At 42.6% G+C, this 25,104-nt stretch overlaps 1 protein-coding gene across 1 annotated transcript; it reads right to left on the reverse strand.

Moving 5' to 3' along the window:
* Positions 1–9,063: 9,063 nt before the first annotated feature.
* LOC109869688 (uncharacterized) lies at positions 9,064–21,756 on the reverse strand. Its single transcript, XM_020459961.2, has 5 exons — positions 21,584–21,756; positions 21,093–21,416; positions 20,700–20,805; positions 20,508–20,553; positions 9,064–9,882 (listed from the first exon to the last, which is right to left on the reverse strand). Exons 1-5 carry the CDS (start codon positions 21,645–21,647, stop codon positions 9,802–9,804), a joined length of 621 nt encoding a protein of 206 aa, XP_020315550.1. The 5' UTR covers positions 21,648–21,756; the 3' UTR covers positions 9,064–9,801.
* Positions 21,757–25,104: the final 3,348 nt, after the last annotated feature.

Here is a 25,104-nt window from a genome sequence, read left to right on the forward strand (position 1 = left end):
ATTGTGTCATCGTATCTATACAAACTTCACGCACGCACGCACACACACACACGCACGCACGCACACACACACACACACACACACACACACACACACACACACACACACACACACACACACACACACACACACACACACACTATGTTGACATCTGATGCTTTGCAGCCTATTGCCACAGTACATTACTATCCAGAGTATTCTAAATGTACATGGTTGAACTTGTATCAAGTATTAGTGAGTATCTACTGCCCTCTGTTGGTAAAGATAGTGACTCAGTCATTTTCGTTAGAAACAGCTTCACTAAATACTAAACAATAAGCCCTGCTGAGTGTTTATACACTGGTTATCAGCTTACTGTAATACATTAGTTGACGAGATTGATGAATACATCAAAAGTGACTGATCTGTATAGACCAAACTCATACCCGGTCACATGTTGAATATACATTTTAAGTGTCAATAGTGTACTAAAATACTGACACAACTCTCCATAAAAACTCAAATGGAACAGAGGAAATCCTGCTAAGTCACACCTCGTAAGTGTGAACTGGTTTGTACTACTGTACCTACAGTGCCTCCAGAAACTATTCACACCCCTTTACTTTTTATACATTTTGTTACAGCCTGAATTTAAAATGGATAACATTTGGATTTGGTGTCACTACACACAATACCCCATAATGTCAAGGTCAAACTTGGTTTCATGAATTTTTTTAAAATTAATAACAAAATGAAAAGCTGAAATGTCTTGGTCAGTATGTATTCAACCCCTTTGTTATGGCAAGCCTAAATGAGTTCAGGAGTAAAAAAACATGTTTAACAAATCACATAAGAAGTTGCATGGACTCATTCCATGATCAATAACAGTGGTTAGCATGATTTTTGAATGACTAACCCATCTCTGTACCCCACACATACAATTATATGTTAAGGTCCCTGACGTGCACTGGGTGATTGTGCATCCTTATGTAATACATGTATCACTAGCCACTTTAACTATGCCACTTTGTTTACATACTCATCTCATATGTATATACTGCACTCAATACCATCTACTGTATCTTGCCTATGCTGCTCTGTACCATCACTCACTCATGTATCTTTATGTACATATTCTTTATCCCCTTACACTGTGTATAAGACAGTAGTTTTGGAATTGTTAGCTAGATTACTTGTTGGTTATTACTGCATTGTCGGAACTAGAAGCACAAGCATTTCGCTACACTCGCATTAACATCTGCTAACCATGTGTATGTGACAAATAAAATGTGATTTGATTTGATTTGAAATGTGGGACCTTTATATAGATAGGTGTGAGCCTTGCCAAATCATGTCCAATATATTTATTTTACCACAGCTGTACTCCAATCAAATTGAAGAAACATCAATGATGATCAAAGGAAGCAGGATGCACCTGAGCTCAAGTTCGAGTTGCATAGCAAAGGGTTTATCTTTATGTAAATAAGGTATTTCAGTGTTTTATTTTTAATACATTTGCAAAAATGGCAAAAAACGTTTCGCTTTTCCATTATGGGGTATTGTGTGTAGATTTAAAAGGGAAAATAACAATTGTATCTATTTTATAATAAGGCTGTAACGTAACAACAAAATGTGGAAAAGTCAAGGGGTCAGAATACTTTCTGAATGCACTGTGTTCATACTTCTCTAGTGCTCCCCTCTCTTCTCTCCATTCCTCTCTTCTACTCCCCTCTCTTCTCTCCCCTACAGGAGAGCAATGCCCAGTCTCATGATCACACTGCCTGAAGACAACAACGCCAGCAGAGTCAATACTCAAGACTCAACTCAGTCTATGGACAGATGCTAATCAAACAAGGTAATCAAAATCAGTTATTTTTTAACATGCAACATGAGCCAAGTATTGTGAAAGACAACAGTCAAACGTTTGATCCTTCACAAGATTAAACTTCATGTTTTATTATTAAGCCTGTTACAACAGTTCCACAACATTTACGGTTCATTGTATATCTGCGGTTAATAACATAGGCCAGTGTTCAATTAATTGTATAGTGGGTTTCTAGACAGACGTGTGTTTGATTTAAGCAGCATGTCCTGGATAGAGGGAAATTACATGTCCTTGATTTAGAAATGGTTGTGTTCATTTGATAACTTCAGCCGCATACCACCCTGCATCCCACTGCTGGCTTGTTTCTGAAGCTAAGCAGGGTTGGTCCTGGTCAGTTCCTGGATGGGAGACCAGATGCTGCTGGAAGTGGTGTTGGAGGGCCAGTAGGGGGCACTCTTTCTTCAGGTCTAAAAAATATCCCAATACCCCAGGGCAGTGATTGGGGACATCGCTCTGTGTTGGGTGCTGTCTTTTGGATGGGACGTTAAATGGGTGTCCTGACTCTCTGAGGTCATTAAAGATCCCATTACTTATTGTAAGAGTAGGAGTGTTAACCCCGGTGTCCTGGCTAAATTCCCAAGCTGTCTGTCATACCATCATGGTCACCTAATCATCCCCAGCTTACATTTTGCTTATTCATCCCCCTCCTTTCCCCTGTAACTATTCCCCAGTTCGCTGCTGTAAATGAGAACGTGTTCTCAGTCAACTTACCTGGTAAAATAATGGTAAAATAAAACTAAAACTTCACAGCCAGGTTTGTTATTAGAACTGAACGGGTTACTCCAGGGGATTACCAATAATATAATAATGACTAACCTTCATGTGAATTTACCTACCTCATACAGACCTTACTTTGTGGATGTTAATGAGGAGTTTGGAGAAAAAAACCTACTCTCTCCTCTGGCCAATGAATCAGACTCAAACGTACACTAAGAATGAAACAAAAACATAGTTGCATGCAGCCATGGCGGGGTTCAAGCCCCATGGCCCCACAGCGCCACAACCAGAAAAACATTGACTCATTACCCTTGGATAAGCTACGACTGTACTACTTAACACGCCTGCGACATATCAAAACTCAACAAAAAAGATCACATGCATACTTGCATGCTTTGTTTTGTTGACATTTGAAAATGTGCTGTCATAAAAATAAAGAATATAAAACATGTACTCTCATAAAGAGGTTGGATGGAAACCTGGTTATTGTCTTTCTAACGATGTAATATACTTTCATGCATTTAAACACTGTCACAAATTGGTGGTGGTACATGTCATGAAAATGTTATTATGTTGTATTAAAGGTTCATGATTAAAATATAAAGAATAGTTTAAGCACCCCTACAACATGATGCTGCCACCCCCGTGCTTCACGGTGCTTCACGGATGGGATGGTGCTCTTCAGCTTGCAAGCCTCCCCCTTTTTCCTCCAAACATAACGATGGTCATTATGGTTTCATCAGACCAGAGGACAACAAGTATGATCTTTGTCCCCATATGCAGTTGCAAACCATAGTCTTGCTTTTTTTATAGCAGTTTTAGAGCAGTGGCTTCTTCCTTGCTGAGCGGCCTTTAAGGTTATGCTGATATAGGACTCGTTTTATTGTGGATATAGATACTTTTGTACCCGTTTCCTCCAGCATCGTCACAAGGTCCTTTGCTGTTGTTCTGCGATGGATTTGCACTTTTCTGACCAAAGTACGTTCATCTCTAGGAGACAGAACGCGTCTCCTTCCTGAGCGTTATGATGGCTGCGTGGTCGCATGGTGTTTATACTTGCGTACTTTGTATGTACAGATGAATGTGGTACCTTCAGGTGTTTGGAAATTGCTCCCAAGGATGAACCAGACTTGTGGAGGTCTACAACTTTTATTCTGAGGTCTTGGCTGATTTCTTTTCATTTTCCCACAACGTCAAGCAAAGAGGCACTGAGTTTGAAGGTAGGCCTTTGTATATCTGTGTATTCTGAGGGAAATATGTGTCTCTAATATGGTCATACATTTGGCAGGAGGTTAGGAAGTGCAGCTTAGTTTCCAACAAATTTTGTGGAAAGTGTGCACATAGCCTGTCTTCTCTTGAGAGCCAGGTCTGCCTATGGCGGTCTTTATCAATAGCAAGGCAATGCTCACTGTACATAGTCAAAGCTTTCATTAAGTTTGGGCCAGTGTGTACTCTCTGTTTAGGGCCAAATAGCATTCTATTTTTTTTGTTAATTGCTTGACACATTGGAAGGAACTTTATTTTTGTTTTCTCATGATTTGGTTGGGTCTAATTGTGTTGCTGTCCTGGGTCTCTGTGGGGCCTGTTTGTGAACAGAGCCTCAGGACCAGCTTGCTTAGGGGACTCTTCTCCAGGTTCATCTCTCTGTAGGTGATGGCTTTCTTATTGAAGGTTTGGGAATCACTTCCTTTTAGGCGGTTGTAGAATTTGACGTCTCTTTTCTGGATTTCAACAATTAGCGGGTGTCGGCCTAATTCTGCTCTGCATGTATCATGTGGTGTTTTACATTGTACACGGAGGATATTTTTGCAGAATTCTGCATGCAGAGTTTCAATTTGGTTTTTGTCCCATTTTGTAAATTCTTGGTTGGTGAGCAGACCCCAGACCTCACAACCATAAAGGGCAATGGGCTCTATAACTGATTCAAGTCTTTTTTAGCTAGATCCTAATTGGTATGTCAAATTTTATGTTTCTTTTGATGGAATAGAAGGCCCTTCTTGCCTCTCAGCTTGTTCACAGCTTTGTGGAAGTTACCTGTGTCTCTGATGTTTAGGCCGAGGTATGTATCGTTTTTTTGTGTGCTCTGGGGCAACGGTGTCTAGATGGAATTTGTATTCGTGGGCCTGGTGGCTGGACCTTTTTTGGAACAACATTATTTTTGTCTTACTGAGATTTACTGTCAGAGTCCAGGTCTGACAGAATCTGTGCAGAAGATCGAGGTGCTGCTGTAGGCCCTCCTTGGTTGGTGACAGAAGCACCAGATCATTAGCAAACCTTAGACATTTTACTTAATTGTCGTACGATAATTTGGTAAAAAGCCAATTTGACATTTGCTCAGTATATTGTTTTTACTGAGGAAATGAACTAGCCTGCTGTTAATGATATTGCAGAGGATTTTCCCAAGTCTGTTGTTGATGCATATCCCACCGTAGTTATTGTGGTGATCAGTCCTTGGTTCCAAATGTTGGGGAAGATGCTAGAGCTAAGGATGATGTTAAAAACTTCTTAAGGCTAGGTGGGATGCTAGCGCCCCATTTTGACAACATCCAGTGAAATTGCAGAGTGTGAAATTCAAAATAAAAAAATCGTAATATTAAATATGAATGAAAATACATCATTTAAAAGCTTAACTTCTTGTTGATCCAGCCGCTTTGTCAAGATTTCAAAAAGGCTTTATGACGAAAGCATACCATGCAATTATCTGAGGACTGCGCACCACATACAAAATCATTAAAAACATTTTACAAACCAGCAGAGGCGTCACAAAAGTCAGAAATGACGATAAAATAAATCACTTAACTTTGAAGATCTTCCTCTTTTTGCAATCTCAAGGGTCCCAGCTACACAACAAATGGTCGTTTTGTTCAATAAAGTTCTTTATATCCCCCCCAAAAACAAGCCTGAAACCCTTTCTAAAGACTGTTGACATCTAGTGGAAGCCATAGGAACTGCAATCTGGGAGGATTTATAGACAAGTGTTTGAATAGGTGGTGACCTAAAAAAACAATTTCCGGATGGATTCTCAGAGTGTTTTCACCTGCTATATAAGTTCTGTTATACTCACATACATTATTTTAACAGTTTTAGAAACTTCAGAGTGATTTCTATCCAATACTACCAATTATATTCATATCCTATCTTCTGGGCCTGAGTAACAGACAGTTTACTTTGGTCACGTCAGTCATCGAAACTTCCAAATACTGCCCCCTAGCCCTAAGAAGTTAAAGAGTTTAAGTATAGCCAATTGGAATTTGTGGTCTGTATATTTTATCATTTCACTGAGGATACCATCAACACCACAGGCCTTTTTGGGTTGGAGGGTTTGTATTTTGTCCTGTAGTTCATTCAAGGTAATTGGAGAATCCAGTGGGTTCTGGTAGTCTTTAATAGTTGATTCTAAGATTTGTGTTTGATCATGTATATTTTTTTGATGGTTGTTCTTTGTTATAGTGCCAAAAAGATTGGAGAAGTGGTTTACCCATACATCTTAGTTTTGGATAGATAACTCTTTGTGTTGTTATTTGTTCAGTGTTTTCCAATTTTCCCAGAAATGGTTAGTCTATGGATTCTTCAATTACATTGAACTGATTTCTGATGTGCTGTTCTTTTTTTTGTGATTCACCATAGTGAAGGCATTGGCTCAGGTTTTCTGGGTCTCTATGCTTTTGGTTGGATAGGCTTTTCAATTTCTTCATCAAACCATTTGTCATTGTTGTTAATTTCCTTTGGTTTTCTGTTTGAAATGTTTAGATTTGATAGGGAAGCTGCGAGGTCAAATATACTGTTTAGGTTTTCTACTGCCAAGTTTACACCTTTGCTATTACAGTGGAACATTTTGTCCCAGAAGTTGTATAAAAAGGGTTGAATTTGTTGTTGCCTAATTGTTTTTTGGTAAGTTTCCACACTACTTTCCTTCCATCTATAGCATTTCTCTCTCTCTCTCTCTCTCTCTCCCTCTCTCTCTCTCTCTCTCTTTCTCTCTCTCTCTCTCTCTCTCTCTCTCTCTCTCTCTCTCTCTCTCTCTCTCTCTCTCTCTCTCTCTCTCTCTCTCTCTCTCTCTCTTTCTCTCTCTCAGAACTCAGAACTGAATGCTAGTCATTTACTTGGAATGTCTTTCTAACAAATTGAGGCTTAAAAAAGGCCTGTAGGGTTCACATACTTTCAAGCAGCATTGTATATGAGGTTATGAGAAATGTGTTGTAGCATGGATAACAAAGCTGAGCCAGATGCTCACTTATCTTTCACTGCATGTGTTAGTATTAGACTTATGTCCTAATTCCCCACTCTACAGGAGGGTATAACCACTAACTAAGATTGTCATGATATACTCTTCTCTTACTTCAAACATACACTTCTTATCACCTACTACGATCTCTTTGCTTTCTGCAGGAAAGTGTTTGCATCAAAGCCATGATGGTTGCTTGGGCAACATGATTACACGTAATTATAAAAACAGACTGTTTCTTATATTAACTGTATCTCCTCTCTCCTCACAGAGACCTCTGCTGCCTGTAGGGTTCTATGTCTGCTGCTTCTGCACTCGTATGGTATCGGTGCAAATACGGACAGTTTCCTTGGTAATGTCAACTACTGTAATATTATGAACAGAATTGAGCTTTGTCAAAAAAATGAATTGGCATGATCATATATTGAGTTGGTTCAAGTTCAGATTATATTTTTTGGGGGACTATATCCCAGGAGTTTAATCATGGCCAATCACCAGTTTAAAAATAAATAAATAAATAATAGTTCACCTTTATTTAACCAGGTAGGCCAGGGAGGGGGGGTTCCCTCTGGGATATGTAACTAGTGACAGAGGGGTGATAGTTATTTTGCTAGTTCTCTATCACAAGAAAGAGATATCAGAGAACACACATTGAAGCGGTCTTCTTTCTCTCAGAGAAGTCACTGTTTACAAGCCTCCACACTCAACACCAGATTCAGAACTGAATGCTAGTAGCTAAGCCTCCGCCCTCTACACCAGATTCAGAACTGAATGCTAGTAGCTAAGCCTTCGCCCTCAACACCAGATTCAGAACTGAATGCTAGTAGCTAAGCCTCCGCCCTCTACACCAGATTCAGAACTGAATGCTAGTAGCTAAGCCTTCGCCCTCAACACCAGACTCAGAACTGAATGCTAGTAGCCAAGCCTCCACCATCTACACCAGATTCAGAACTGAATGCTAGTAGCCAAGCCTCCACCATCTACACCAGATTCAGAACTGAATGCTAGTAGCTAAGCCTTCGCCCTCAACACCAGATTCAGAACTGAATGCTAGTAGCTAAGCCTCCGCCCTCTACACCAGATTCAGAACTGAATGCTAGTAGCTAAGCCTTCGCCCTCAACACCAGACTCAGAACTGAATGCTAGTAGCCAAGCCTCCAACATCTACACCAGATTCAGAACTGAATGCTAGTAGACAAGCCTCCACCATCTACACCAGATTCAGAACTGAATGCTAGTAGCTAAGCCTTCGCCCTCAACACCAGATTCAGAACTGAATGCTAGTAGCTAAGCCTTCGCCCTCAACACCAGATTCAGAACTGAATGCTAGTAGCTAAGCCTCCAACATCTACACCAGATTCAGAACTGAATGCTAGTAGCCAAGCCTCCACCATCTACACCAGATTCAGAACTGAATGCTAGTAGCTAAGCCTTCGCCCTCAACACCAGATTCAGAACTGAATGCTAGTAGCTAAGCCTTCGCCCTCAACACCAGATTCAGAACTGAATGCTAGTAGCTAAGCCTTCGCCCTCAACACCAGATTCAGAACTGAATGCTAGTAGCTAAGCCTTCGCCCTCAACACCAGATTCAGAACTGAATGCTAGTAGCTAAGCCTTCGCCCTCAACACCAGATTCAGAACTGAATGCTAGTAGCTAAGCCTTCGCCCTCAACACCAGATTCAGAACTGAATGCTAGTAGCTAAGCCTTCGCCCTCAACACCAGATTCAGAACTGAATGCTAGTAGCTAAGCCTTCGCCCTCAACACCAGATTCAGAACTGAATGCTAGTAGCTAAGCCTTCGCCCTCAACACCAGATTCAGAACTGAATGCTAGTAGCTAAGCCTTCGCCCTCAACACCAGATTCAGAACTGAATGTTAGTAGCTAAGCCTCCGCCCTCAACACCAGATTCTGAACTGAATGCTAGTAGCTAAGCCTCCACCCTCTACACCATATTCTGAACTGAATGCTAGTAGCTAAGCCTCCGCCATCTACACCAGATTCTGAACTGAATGCTAAGCCTCCGGCCATGTTCCTAACTGTATTAATATGCTGTTACTCAGAGAATTGACACTAATATGCAACCTAATATGAAAGGCCCGTGACATGATCCCTATGGAAATGGCACAGTAGATTATGGCAGTGCCTCAACCTCACATGGCTTTATTGCTGTGAAACAATTAACTGTGTCCCTCTGCTCACTACTTTCTTAGTACACAATGGAGAGACAATGCAAGAGCAGCTGTACTGCTGTGATTAATGTAAATAATGACAACAATTTGTTTTTATTTACCAAGTGCAGGAAATGTTACAATTTTCTATTCACACATGTATTCACAAATAACGTTTTTTTGAACAGTTTGACACCTGCACCAACTCTTTCCCAGACCTCTCTATACCACTGTCTTTCTCCCATCATGGTGTGACCAGTGGCCTTAAGTTGTCATGCTGCAGTGAGCATGTTTCTCTATATGTGTACACACTACTGTAGTTGTTCATCAGTCATATTATTTTTCATAATGGACATCATTTTCATTTGTTGTTGCTGTTAATATGTCAATGTAGTTCCTTACACCCAACTACCAGGCCTTCTTGTTGCTTTATGTCTATTTCAGGGCCTGGACACATTAACTGGGTGGATACATTATTTCAATGTTCTTCTGAATATAAAAATAATGCAGGGAGGCTATTTAGAAACAACGTGTGACTTTCTGAGATACATTGCTTTCCATCTTCTATGCAAATCCTAGCCCACAACAGTCTAACCAGTCCTAAACCCCTGAGCACCACCTTTTGACTATATAGTACAGAGACGTATCTGTCTCTCATGCTCTGGTACAAATTATGTCCATATACATTATTTCCATCACCTCAGCACTGTTGTTATCAGGTGGTCAATGTCTGAAATAGAAATGCTATACATTTTCTCACCCACACCTCCACCCCTCAGTCACGTTCTCTGTTCTCCTCCTGTGTAATCTGCCTCCTTTTCTCTCAGTGTTGTGGGTCCATGTTGACAGCATCTGTAGCTAGACAGTTTTCATAAATCATCTCTTCATTGCATTCCTGCTGCACCTAAGAAAACGAGAAAAGTGAATGACATTATCAAGAGATGCAACATAAAGAGACTGGGAGCAGACTGGGGAATTCCTTCGGTTCAACATTGGTTTCAGTTGGCCCCGGGATAATGAAGTGCCTCACCTGACCAATGAAGACCTACAGATGCCTGTGCCAAACCATTACACAGTAAAAGGTAATTACATGTAAAACTTCAAAGTGCCATTTCCTTGCCGTTTTGGAGGAAGATTGCATGTTTCAGTGATCCTGAAAGCTATACCGGTGGGGTTTTGGCCCCAGGCAGGTTCAACCATGCCTGGCAGGTTCCAGGTGAGAGGCCTGACTAAACACAGCACCTGGCCCTCCTGGATGGGTTTGGGTGTGGGGCTACCAAAAAACACACGTTGTTACAGAAACTGCAACAACTTTGAAAACTACAACAAGGGACTCAACACGAAACTTCAGCCAACCAATATGCACTGACAGATTCAGATGAAAGCCCTACCCGGGAAATCAGGAGCTTTCTAGGGACCAAATCTACAGTCCCCACCATGTTTGAACCTTCAAACTCAGCTCACGTTTACAGAGATATGGACAGGTACAACATGGACATCCTGTGTTAAAGAGAAAGCAAGTGGACTGGTTCTGGACCCAAGGTGACTGTCACGCCCTGGTCTTAGTATTTTGTGTTTTCTTTATTTATTTGGTCAGCCCAGGGTGTGACATGGGTTTATTTTGTGTTGTGTTTATGTATGGGGGTTTTTCGTAGGTTTTGGGATTGCGGCTTAGTGGGGTGTTCTAGCAAAGTCTATGGTTGCCTGAGGCGTTCTCAATCAGAGGCAGGTGATTCTCGTTGTCTCTGATTGGGAACCATATTTAGGCAGCCATATTCTGTGAGTGTTTCGTGGGTGATTGTTCCTGTCACCAGATAGGCTGTATAGGTTTTCATGTTCCGTTTGTTTTTCTTCATTATTAAACATGTATGAAAATTACCACGCTGCATTTTGGTCCGACTCTCCTTCGACGGAAGAAAACCGTAACAGTGACAAGCAATGGCTCAACAATACTCTATTCAGGAAAGGATGATTCTAGTGTTGTAGCCCTCATTATCAGTAGAACAACTGCCAAATTACTCTTGGAATGGGAACCCATCATTAAGCAGGACTTGACTCCATGAACTGCAAGTTCACCAACCTGCAATGATATGCAGAAGATTGCTGCAGCCATATATACCACCCGGGACAAAGAGGACTAAGTAAGTAAGTACTCATGCAATTTATAACTTCATTAACTTACATTGCCAGGGTTCTTACTGCCAGGGTTCTATCTCTTAGCCTGGTAATTACCAGACTGATTACTGCTGTGCACCAAAACAGAATGTAACCTCACAAGCCTTCCGGATGGTTGTACAAAGTTATTTACCTGCTCAATACACAGTATGCTAAGAGCAGGGAAAACTAACAGGGAGAGAAGAATGTTATTTCAGGACAGTCTTGAGTATTCATTCTCAAGAAGGGTAATCTAATCTTAGGTTCATTTTTGTGTGTTTTTATATTTCTGCAGTACAAACACAACACTGTCCTGCTGAGTTTAGGTAATGTGAATTAAGTTGTCACCTGTGCTTCCTCTCCGACCTCTAAGTCATCAGGCTACTCGTTAGGGCGCACACCTGTCACCAGCGTTAGGCGCATAATGACATTCACCTGGACTCCATCACCTCCTTGATTACCTGCCCTTTTTTGTCACTCACTCGTTTCTTCCACAGTCGTCATTGTTCCTGTTCTATGTCGGTGCTCTGTTCGTGTTTCTTGTTTTGTTGTTTTATTTATTAAATGTATTAATTCCCTGAACTTGCTTCCTGACTTTCAGAGTACATAATCACAGTTGTAGACTTAGTTAGTAATCAAGTTTGCGTGTCTAAAGAGTAAGCCATTAACTTTGCAGGCTCTGAACAAGGTCACCACAGTAATGCTGACAACTGCAACCGTTCCCACAACTACACACACTCAGGGCCAGATTAAGAAATCACAGGCCTGGTGTTCCCCATCAAGTCAAGACTGGCAGCCATTATTGCTAGTGTACCTATGAGTTTAACAGTCAAATTGCCAGGGTAAGAGTTTCCAAAACCCTTCAATGGATTATTTGTCTATGGACACAATGCAACAAGCTGTATATTTGGTGCACATGCTGCCCAAACTGCGGCCATCCTGACTGTAGGCACACCGGTAACTTAATACATGAGGGAATGTAAATGAGGGATACAAAGTATATGTTATGCATGTGCTTGTGATAAAACTTCATCCACAGTTTAAAAAAAAAACTATTTATCCTCTGTGGCTAAATTATGCTCTTTGGTCTATTTTGAACATTGAGATTGGGCTCCTGTGGTTGGATAAATAACTATAATAAAATAAAATAAATTATACATGTATTTTTTGGGCGCCTTGAGGCACCCTACGTGCTTGGGCCCAGCCCCTGACTCATACAATTGACCAGTCACATGTATTTATGATGACGTTTTTTTCAATTGGTTTATTAATTAGTTACACAATCAAGGCAGGTCCCGCTAGTTACGCATTTGGGCATTTGGGCCCCCTACCTCCTCTCCTGGAAAGGGGTTCCGCTAGCCAATGAAATTGCAGGGCGCCAAATACGAAACAGCATAAATCTCATAAATCAAATTTCTCAAACATACAAGTATTAGGCACCATTTTAAAGATAATATTCTCGTTAATCCAGCTACAGTGTCTGATTTCAAAAATGCTTTACAGCGAAAGCTCCACAAACAATTATGTTAGATCACCACCAAACCACAGAATAAAGACAGCCATTTTTCCAACCAAAGAGAGGAGTCACAAAAAGCACAAATAGAGATAAAATTAATCACTATCCTTTGAATATCTTCATCAGATGACACTCATAGGACTTCATGTTACACAATTGTTCGGTAAAGTGCATATTTATATTAAAAAAACTCCTTTTACATTGGCGCGTTACTTTCAGTAATTCTAAAGCATGCAATGATTTAGTTTAGAGCCCCATCAAATTACAGAAATACTCATAATAAACATTGATGAAGATGCGACTTTTATACAAGGAATTGGAGATATACTTCTCTTTAATGCAACCGCTGTGTCAATTTTGTAAAAACTTTACGGAAAAAGCTAACCATGCAATAATCTGAGAACAGTGTTCAGACAACAAAGAAGCCAAATTGTGGAGTCAACATTAGTCAAAAATAGCATTAGAAATATTCACTTACCTTTGATGATCCTCATCAGAATGCACTCACAGGAATCCCAGGTCCTCAATAAATGCTTGATTTGTTCGAATATGTCCATCATTTATGTCCAAATAGATCCTTTTGTTAGGGCGTTTGGTATGCAAATCCAAACGCTCGTGCAGGTCCAGCAGAACGTTAGATGAAAAGTTTAAAAAGTTATATAACAGTCCGTAGAGACCTGTCAAACGAATTATAGAATCAATCTTTAGGATGTTTTTAACATAAATGTTCAACAATGTTCCAACCGGAGCATTCCTATGTCTTCAGAAAAGCAATGGAACGAGAGCTAACTCTCTCATGACCGCGCATCATGAGACCAAGGCACTCTGCCAGACCACTGACTCAAACAGGTCTCATGAGCCCCTCCTTTATAGTAGAATCCTCAAACAAGTTTCTAAAGACGGTTGACATCTAATGGAAGCCTTATGAAGTGAAAAATGACCCCATAGACATAGGCCAAGCTTTGAAAACCTACGAGCCTCAGATTTCCCACTTCCTGGTTGGATTTTTCTCAGGTTTTCGCCTGCCATATGAGTTCTGTTATACTCACAGCCATCATTCAAACAGTTTTAGAAACGTCAGAGTGTTTTCTATCCAATTATACTAATAATATGCATATTAGTAGAATATGGATCCTCCCGCACCTCAGATTCCTGGAGCAGGCCAGCCACCACCGGCCTGAGGAGAGACATATGGAACGAGGGGTTAATGCGGTAATCGGGGGGAAGCTGTAACCTGTAACAAACCTCGTTCACTCTCCTCAGGACTTTAAATGGCCCCACAAACTGCGGACCCAGCTTCCGATAGGGCAGGTGGAGGGGAACGTTTTGGGTTGAGATCCAGACCCGGTCCCCCGGTGCGAACAACAGGGCCTCACTGCGGTGACGGTCTGTGCCAACTTTCTGGCGCAGCACGGCGCTGAAGGTGGACATGGGCGGCGTCCCATGTTTACTCTGCGTGCCGGAACCAGTCATCCACCGCAGGAGCATCGGTCTGACTCTGATGCCAAGGAGCCAGAACTGGCTGATACCTTAATAAACACTGGAAGGGAGAGAGGTCAGTGGAGGAGTGGCGGAACAAGTTTTGGGCCATCTCTGCCCAGGGCACGATCGCTGCCCACTCCCCTGGCAGGTCCCGGTAATAAGACCTCAGAAACCTACATCCTGGTTAACTCTCTCCACCTCCCTGTTACTCTTGGGGTGAAAACCTGAGGTAAGGCTGACCGAGACCCCCAGACTTTCCATGAACGCCCTCCAGATCCTCGACGTGAACTGGGGACCCAGATCAGACACTATACTCTCAGGCACCCCGTAGTGCCAGAAGACATGTGTAAACAAGGCCTCTGCAGTCTGTAGAGCCGTAGGGAGACCGGGCAAAGGATGGAGACCACAGGACTTAGAAAAACGATCCACAACGACCAGGAGATTGGTCAGGAAATCTACAGACAGGTGCGACCACGGCCATTGTGGAATGGGTAATTTGTTGTAACTTACCTCTGGGCAGGTGCCTAGGAGCCTTACACTGGGCGCACACCGAGCAGGAGGAAACATAAACCCTCACATCCTTAGCCAAAGTGGGCCACCAGTACTTCCCACTAAGACAGTGCACCGTCCAACTGATCCCAGGATGACCGGAGGAGGGTGACGGTGTGGGCCCAATAGATCAGCCGGTCGCGGACAGTAGACGGAACATACAGACACCCAGCTGGACACTGGAGGGGAGCGGGCTCTGCATGTGACACCTGCTCAATGTACGCGTCCAGCTCCCACACTACCGTCGCCACCAGGCAAGAGGCAGGGAGTATGGGAATGGGATCCATGGACCGCTCCTCTGTGTCATACAGCCGGGACAATGCGCCTGCCTTAAAGTTCTGGGAGCCTGGTCTGTAAGAAAGGGTCAAAACAAAACAGGGGAAAAACATGGCCCACCTTGCCTGGCGAGGGTTCAGTCTCCTCGCCGCCTGGATGTACTCCAGATTGCGGTGGTCAGTCTAGATTAGAAAAGGATGTCTAGCCCCCTCAAGCCAATGTCGCCACGCTTCAAGGCCTTGACGACAGCCAAAAGCTCCCGGTCCCCCACATCATAGTTTCACTCCGCCGGGCTGAGCTTCTTCGAGAAGAAAGCACAGGGGCGGAGCTTCGGTGGCGTATCCAAGCGCTGAGACAGCACAGCTCCTATCCCAGCCTCGGACGCGTCCACCTCCACTATAAACGACAAAGAGGGATCCGGATGGGCCAACACGGGAGCCGAGGTAAACAGAGCCCTCTGGTGACTAAAAGCCCCATCCTCCTCAGCTGACCACTGCAAGCGCATCGGGCCCCCCTTCAGCAGTGAGGTAATGGGAGTCGCTACCTGACCAAAACCCCGGATAAACCTCTGGTAGTAGTTGGCAAACCCTAAAAATCGCTGCACCTCCTTTACTGTGGTGGGAGTCGGCCAATTACGCATGGCTGAAATGCGGTCACTCTCCATCTCCACCCCTGAGGTGGAAATGCGATACCCTAGGAAGGAGACAGAATGTTGAAAGAACAAGCACTTCTCAGCCTTGACGTACAGGTAATGCTCCAACAGGCGACCAAGCACCTTGCGCACCAGGGACACATGCTCAGCGCATGTAGCAGAGTATATCAAAATGTCATCAATAAACACCACCACATCCTGCCTGTGCAGGTCCCTGAAAATCTCATCTACAAAGGCTTGGAAGAATGATGGCGCATTCATCAACCCGTACGGCATGACGAGGTACTCATAGTGCCCTGAGGTGGTACTAAAAGCCGTCTTTCACTCTTCTCCCTCTCGGATATGCACCAGCATTCTTGAGATCTAGTTTCGTGAAGAAGCGCGCCCCGTGCATTGACTCTATCGCTGTGCCTATGAGAGGTAGATGGTAACTATACCTCACAGTGATCTGATTAAGATCCCGATAGTCAACACACGGGCGCAGACCTCTCTCCTTCTTCACAAAAAAAGAAACTCGAGGAGGTAGGTGAAGTGGAAGACCAAATGTACCCCTGACACAGGGATTCGGAGACATATGTTTCCATAGCCTCCGTCTCCGCCTGTGAGAGGGGATACACATGACTCCTGGGAAGTGCTGCAGCGTCTACCAGGAGATCTATTGCACAATCCCCCCGTCGATGAGGGGGCTCTCGCCTTCTTTTCTCCAAAAAGAAGGCGAGAGACAAATCAGCATATCCACAGGGAATGCGCACGGTGGAGACCTAGTCTGGACTCTCCACCGTAGTAGCACCAACTGAAACCCCTAAACACCTACCTGAGCACTCTCATGACCACCCCATGAGAGCCCTCTGTGGCCAAGAAACAGTGGGGTTATGACAAGCTAACCAGGGTAGGCGCAGCACCATGGGAAATGCAGGAGAGTCAATAAGGAAAAGACTAATTCTCTCCATATGACCCCCCCTGCGTCACCATGCCCAAAGGAGCGGTGACCTCCCTAATCAACCCTGACCCTAATGGTCGACTATCTAAGGCGTGAACAGGGAAGGGCACATCCATGGGAACAATGGGGATCCCTAAACTATGGGCTAACGCTCTATTAATAAAATTCCCAGCCACACCTGAATCGACGAGCGCCATATGCTGGGAATGCAGGGAAAACTCAGGAAAAGTGCCAAACACAAACATTTGTGCAATAGAGGGCTCTGGGTGAGAATGGTGCCGGCTCACCTGGGGTGACGCCAGAGCACTCCGCCTGCTGCCTCAATTCTTAGAGGAACCAACTCGGCACCGACTGGCAGTGTGACCTCTGCGGCCACAGATGGTGCACGAGCGGGAACCCCATCCGGTCTCCCTGCGCACAGCCCCTCCCAGCTCCATGGGTATCGGAGAGGGGGTGCGAGAGGATGGAATCACCAGACCCCAATCTGAATGTCTGCGAGTAGCCAGCAGGTTGTCCAGCCGGATGGACAGATCCACCAGCTGGTCAAACGTGAGGGTTGTGTTTCTGCAGGCCAGCTCCTGACGAACGTCCTCGCGCAGACTGCAGCTGTAATGGTCGATTAGGGCCATGTTTTTCCATCCCGCGCCTGCATCCAGGGTTCTAAACTCCAGTGCGAACTCCTGGATGCTCCTCGTCTCCTGCCTCAAATGGTCGAGGCATTCACCTGCCGTTCGACTCTCGGGCATGTTGTCGAAGACTGCCCGCAAACAGTGGGTGAACTCCTCAAACTGGTCCAATGCCGCATCTCCCTCTCTCCACATGGCATTGGACCACTCCAGGGCTTTCCCGGTGAGGCATGAGACTAGGGCGGACACCCTCTCACGGCCCGATTGCGCCGGGTGGACGGTGGCCAGGTATAGCTCCAGTTGAAGTAGGAACCCCCGGCAGCCCGCAGCCTCTCCGTCGTACTCCTGGAGCAGAGCGAGACGAATCCCACTGGAACCAGATGGAACATGGGAGCTCAGGAGAGACCTCGGTTGTGCTGGTGGAGGCGCTAGAAGAACTGCCTGTCTCTCCCAGCGGTCCATTTTCTGGACAACGCGGTCCATGGCGATACAAAGATGGTGAAGTATTGCTGCATGCTCCTGGACGCGCTCCTCCACCTCTATGGCCGAGGTACCTTGTCCTGCTGACTCCATAAATGGGTCGGTGATTCTGTAATGGGTGCATGCTGGTGGCTTATTGTGGGAAGCTTGTGAAAGGCTACCTGAAACGTTTGATCCAAGTTAAAACATTTAAAGGCAATGCTACCAAATACTAATTGACTGTATGTGTAATGGGTGCGTGCTGGTGGCAGGGAAGTCAGGCGCAGGAGAGTGAACTTGGTATAAACAGAGCAGTTTAAGAAATGCTGAAAAACTCAGAAAACCAGTACATACAAAAATAATATAAAAGGGTACAAAACCTGTCGCACACCAGAACATAACTTGCACAAAACATACAACAAACAAATCACAGACTTGAGGGTTAACAGAGGGTTAAATACACAACATGTAATTGATGGGATTGAAACCAGGTGTGATGGAAGACAAGACAAAACCAATGGGAAATGAAAAATGTATCAGCGATGGCTAGAAGGACGGTGACGTCGACCGCCCGAACACCGCCCGAACAAGGAGAGAGACCAACTTCGGCGGAAGTTGTGACAGTATGTAAAGTTCTGACCCACTGGGAATGTGATGAAAGAAATACGCAATTATCTCTACTATTATTCTGACATTTCACATTCTTAAAACGAAGTGGTGATTCTAACTGACCTAAAACAGGGAATTTTTACGAGGATTAAATGTCAGGAATTGTGAAAAACTGGGTTTAAATGTATTTGACTAAGGTGAATGTAATCTTCCGGCTTCAACTGTGAACAATCAATGTCACAATTTTCTCAAGGCTTATTAATAATCATTATTTAAAACTTCTTTGGGACTGGGGGGCAGTATTGAGTAGCTTGGGTGAATAAGGTTCCCAGACTAAACTGCCTGCTACTCAAGCCCAGTTGCTAATATATGCATACTATTAGTAGATTTGGATAGAAAACACTAGTTTTCTAAAACTGTTTGAATGATGTCTTTGAGTATAACATAACTCATATGGCAGGCAAAAACCTGAGAAAAAATCCAACCAGGAAGTGGGAAATCTGAGGTTTGTAGTTTTTCAACTCATTGCCTATCGAATACACAGTGTCTATGGGGTCATATTGCACTTCCTAAGGCTACCATTAGATGTCAACAGTCTTTAGAATCTTGTTTGAGGCTTCTACTGTGCAGGCAAATGAGAAGGGATTGAGTAAGAGGTCTGGCTGAGTGCCATGAGCTGACCACACGCGTTCACGTGATAGTTAGCTTGCGTTCCATTGCATTTCTACAGACAGAGGAATTCTCCGGTTGGAACATTATTGAAGATTCATAATAAAAACATCAGAAAGATTGATTCTATACTTCGTTTGACATGTTTCTATGAACTGTGATATCACTTTTCGTCTGAACTTTCACATGGACTTGCCTGCTCATCGTGAGTTAACAAAAAGGAGGTATTTGGACATAAATGATGGACTTTATCGAACAAATCAAACATTTATTGTGGAACTGGGATTGTGGAACTATTTTACACAATTTTAAAGAAACGTTTAGTTAATCCAGCTACAGTGTCTGATTTCAAAAAGGCTTTACGGCAAAAGTACACCAAACGATTATGTTAGGTAAGCACCTAGTCACAGAAAAACACAGTCATTTTTCCAGCCAAAGAGAGGAGTCACAAACAGCACAATTAGAGAACATTATTCACTAACCTTTGATCTTCATCAGATGACACTCATAGGACTTCATGTTACATAATACATGTGTGTTTTGTTTGATAAAGTTTATATTTATATAAAAAAATCTGTTTACATTGGCTTGTTAAGTTCACTAGTTCCAAAAACATCCGGTGATATTGCAAAGAGCCACATCATTTTACAGAAATACTCATAAATGTCGATTAAAATACAATTGTTAGACATGTAAATATAGATTTACGTCTCCTTAATGCAACCGCTGTGTCAGATTTCAAAAAAACTTTACGGAAAAAGCAATAATCTGAGAACTGCGCTCAGAAAAAAGAAATTATCCGCCATGTTCGAGTCAACAGAAATCAGAAATAACATTATAAATATTCCCTTACCTTTGATCTTCATCAGAATGCACTCTCAGAAATCCTAGTTCAATAAATGTTTGATTTGTTCGATAATGTCCATTATTTATGTCCAAGTAGCTACTTTTGTTAGGGCGTTTAGTACACAAATCCAAACGCTCGTGCAGGTCCAGCCGAATGTTGGATGAAAACTTCAAAAAGTTATATTACAGGTCGTAGAAACATTTAAAACTAAGTATAGAATCAATCTTTAGGATGTTTTTATCATAAATCTTCAATAACGTTCCAATCGGAGAATTCCATTGTCTGTAGAAAAGCCATGGAACGCAGGTCGCTATCATGTGAAATGCACATGACCAGGACCTGGCTCTCTGCCAGACCACTGACTCAAAGAGCTCTCATCCGGCCCCACATCACAGTAGAAGCCTCATTCAAGTTTCTAAAGATGGTTGACATCTAGTGGAAGCATTAGGAAGTGCAACATAACCAATATTCCACTGTGTATTCAGTAGGGGCTGGTTTGAAAATCGACCAAACTCAGATTTCTCACTTCCTGTTTGGATTTCTTCTCTGGTTTTTGCCTGCCATATGTGAGCTGTTATCAGGGTGTTTTCTATCCAATACTACTAATAATATGCATATATTAGCAACTGGGACTGAGGAGCAGGCCGTTTTACTCTGGGTACCTCTGGGCACCTTGCATCTAAGCTACTCAATACTGCCCCTGCAGCCATAAGAAGTTTTAACCCAACCCATCTGAATTAAGCTACTTACCTCTCCGTGCCAATCACAATGACTTGTCTGTTCCGGAATTCGTTTCCTGCAGAAACAAGGTAACATGAATTAGGCATATGATTGAAACTATAACTCCTAATCAACTACAAACACAACATTGGACCACAGTGCTTAAGGCAATGCAGATGTGATTGAACTGAGCTCTTAGGTAGACTACTTTGAGCTACTCACCTACACAGCCAGACCATACAACAGATGTTAATGCAGAGAACCCCTCCTCCAATAGCAGATGGAATTATGAAGAGCAATAACCTCCGTAGGTTATATTCAGCATGATCTGTGTTAAGACACAAACAACTGGGATTTTCAGGATTTTCAGTCTCACAAGTCTATAACAAGTGTTATTCTTTTGCTTTATAACAATATAGTAAACAATTGGGAGATAATAACCAAATAATAACATTATAACATTCTGTTTTGATTGTTCTGCAATAATTATCATAATAATTGACATTTTTGTTCGTCAAAATTCAACTTCAGAAATGTGCATTATTATATCTGGCATTACAGAATACAGTTTCTTCTCCACATGTTACAGTTTAAACAGAACATTACTTCCATTACCTGTGAGGTTATTAGTGATGGTCAAATTCCACTCCATTGTCCGTACACCACTTTGAACATCTGTTATTTGACAGCTGTAGCTCCCGGTGTCATTTAACTCTACATTAAAGATAGTCAGCTTTGTAGAATGATCAACATTCATCCTGTCAGAGGTGAATTTTTTTTCAGATTTATTCAGTGTGTCACTATGAGAGAAAATAAGAACTGTGTCCTTCTTCCAGATATATGATGCATTCGTCTCTGAGTTATTGCAAACCAAAGTAACAATTTCTCCCAAAGAAGCTGATTTGTTTTTCAGATATTTTGTTGAGTCACCTGCTGACTCTATGGGACAGAAAACAACAAAGACAATGTTTTAAGTACTTTACTTTAAAGGACAGTGTGAGACTTTTAAAATCCTTTTAAGAAATAAGAATGCAAACCGAACACAGGCAGGCAGGCAGGTACACACATACATACACACTGTACTATGGTCATCCAAAGTTGCTTACCTGTACAGACAAAGAACAGCATGATGACAATAGACACCAGGTCCCAGGACAGGAGAATTTCCATGACGACCTTGGACGTGACTGACAGACAGAGAGAGAAATGTACAGAGTGGAGTGGAACTTTAGAGCCAGAGATCAGTTTCACATATCGTTAGTCTGAGGAGGAGGGAGAACAGAGGAAGTGGTCGTTTGACAGAGAAGTACAGAAGTGAGTTTCGCTGAAACCTCACAGCCATTTACTCAGAGATATCACACATACCCACTCAGCAATTTATTACTGAGTGATTTATTGTGTTCTCAGAGTTCTATTTCAAGATGAACTTCACATCCAAAATGTCAAAATTAATTCTTTACAACTGTATCAATGTTAAATGTCCATTGGGGGGGCAACTCCAGTCCTTGGGGGCCTGATTGGTGTCACCAATAATCAACTAATCATGATCTTCAGTTAAAACTTTAATTCATTGAAATCAGGTGTGTTTGCTAGGGATGGGGGAAAGGTCTGACACCAATCAGGCCCCCGGGGACTGGAATTGTCCAGGCCGGAGCTCGGAGCATAAGCATTTCACTGTACCCTGCGATTACATCTGCGAACCTGTGCATTTGACTAATAAACTAATCTAATGTAATATCTGTTAAGAAGCGGGGTAACTGGTGAGATTCGTATCACTGTTGTCTCTCTCCCAAAACCAACATCTTAACCATTAGACCAAGAGGCAAGTGCTACACCATGCCAGTGGTCAGCTCAGAAACCACAGATGGTGCTTATCCATCTAGACTTACCCTGACATAAGGATGTCACCAGTATTTAATGTTACTGTTAGCTCCAGTGTTATTATGTTTCCATCAGGAGTGTGACACCAAAGACTTGTGGCAAGCAGAATCAACAACCTCTACATCATTCAAGACTGTTGCTTTTTTGAGAACGTGGTCAAATTCACAGTTAATCATTGCTATGTAAATGCCAGCTGAAATGTAGCCAGGCCTTGCTTTGGCTCCAAGTCAGAGCAGGTCCGCCGAAGCCGTGAGCTAGTGAGACACGGGTACCGGCCCACGTAGATGGAAACAGAAAAGTCAGATCCTTTTGGGTAAAACACTGGGGTAAATCCTCAGTGGAAATGCACAAAGAGAGTGCAGGAGTCTGGCCTAGTGGTAGCGCTGCCAACTCCATACCACACATCCCCCTGGCAACAGGGATTTGAGCCCTGTCTTGGCCACTCTGTCTGAGCCATAGAAATAGATTATATTAAATTATGTATTATCTATCTAACCTCTGTATTTCCCACAGTCATTTAATAAAGTATTGCAACTCTAAGAGGTCTGACACCCCAGAACATACTACATTCTGAACTACCTCAGTGTAGAATGTAGTACATGACATTAAGATCAGTTTCACGTTGACTCAATCACATTAAATCACTTGGTGTTTTTCAATGCTTTTGACCATTTAGTTGAGTTTACTTGTCTTTACAATTGGGATGAAATGATCAACTTAAGAGTCTGTCTATATGTTCATGTGATCCATGGGTAACTATACGTTTTGTTAGTTTACTTTCCCCTATAACTGTTGACAACTTGATGTGAGACTAAGATACAGAGGGTATGAGACAATCATGCATAGAGCAGGAGGCATCAAACTGATACAGGATGTGTGGTTTCAGAGAGAGGGGGGTTTGTGTGGTTTTAGACATTCCTTCTTGTACTCGTTATAACACTGTACATAGACATAATATGACATTTGAAATGTTTCTATTCATTTGAAATATTTGTGACTGTAGTGTTTACTGCAAATTTTTTATTGTTATTTCACTTTTGTTAAATATCTATTTCCCTTTATTTGGAAATGGAAATATATGTTTCCCATGCCAATAAAGCCCTTCGAATGTAATTTAATTCAGAGACCGAGAGAGGAGAGAGGTCATGGGCAGATGAGCTCCCACATTTTCAGCATGTTTGAAAAAAATAGGTAGATCTAGAGTTAGACAAACTTTGATTTTTTTGGCAGGGACATATACAGGATGCTACCCTAAACAACAACAACCTTCAAATCAAAAATCCAAACCTGCAACCTGGTTTTGGATGGAATTACCTGGAATGCTTCCTATGCCCAACGATTATTGTTCCCAAGATATACAGCAAATGCTCTGTCAAACAAACAAAAACCGGAAAACACCATCCAACCTGGAAATGAGTGAGTCATGCTTAGTCTGCAGCTAGTTTTTACTTTCAAAAGCGAAGAAGAAAAATGCATGACGATGATATATTTTACTTTATAAGGACTGAATGCTAAGGCTACCAAGCATCCTAGGACAAAGAGATACAACTTCAATTAGCACTGACATGTGAAGTAAGAGGTGTCAAAGACCTTGAGCCCAACAATGGCAGGAGAGCACCAACCAAATTAAGACGACTTAGAAGCACCCTCCCGCTGTTCAGAGGTAATAAAAATGCAATACCATCTGTATGTAAAGAATAATAAGACGCAAAATGAAGCTCCTTATGGAAAATCAAAAGACACTTTTTGCTGACTATTATACAAATTGGAACATAAGCAACTGTATCTTCCACACAGACTATCCCCTGGCATGGCACAAGCACTATATGAACACACTACCCCTCTGTTAAGAAGAGGGGGGGGGGGTGTTCCCGATGGATACTAGACAACGAGGACTCTGAGTCAGCTAATATAAATCTCTATAAGTCTGGAACAGTATTGGTACAAGGCAAACGCAAACCGTTTCAGCTGGACTTTCACTGAATCATAGAAATAGCTCAGCAAGAGAAGCTCTCCCTTAAAACTTGTTAGGGCCAGGGTACTTTTTCTCTGAATTTCTGCCTGACTGACGTGCCCAAAGTAAACTGCCTGTTACTCAGGCCCAGAAGCCAGGATATGCATATAATTGGCAGCATTGGATAGAAAACACTTTGAAGTGTGTAGATATGTTAAAATAATGTCTGAGACTTTAACACAATTGATATGGTAGCAGAAAATCCAAAGAAAAAGCACCAGAACTATTTAATTTTTTACATCCCATGCTCTTCCATTACAACGTATAGGGGCAATGTTAAAACCAGCTCCCAGAGAGAGTGCAATTCCTATGGCTTCCACTAAATGTCAACAGTATTTGTTCAAGGTTTCAGGCTTGCTACTTCCCAAACAAGGAAGAATTTTGAGTTTTGGCACTAGGAGTCACAGTTGGAAATCAGTCTTTGGGCGCAACGAAGAGGATGTGCACTTGCTAATTTTACTTTTCTATTGAACATACTTCTTTCTGTATGAAAGATTATAGCTTAATTACATTTTAGGGTATCCTTAGAAGAAGAATTTAAGCTTCAGTGTTGCTTGCCTCTAAGCGAGCATAAAAGGCATTTAGCTTGTCTGATAGGCTCGCGTCACTGGGAAGCTCACATCTGGGTTTCCCCTTGTAGTCCATAATAGTTTTCAAACCCTGCCACATCCGACGAGCGTCAGAACCGATGCAGTAGGATTCAATCTTAATTATCCTGTATTGATGCTTTGC

The sequence above is a fragment of the Oncorhynchus kisutch genome, linkage group LG2, assembly GCF_002021735.2.
Source record: "Oncorhynchus kisutch isolate 150728-3 linkage group LG2, Okis_V2, whole genome shotgun sequence".
NCBI classification, from domain to species: domain Eukaryota; kingdom Metazoa; phylum Chordata; class Actinopteri; order Salmoniformes; family Salmonidae; genus Oncorhynchus; species Oncorhynchus kisutch.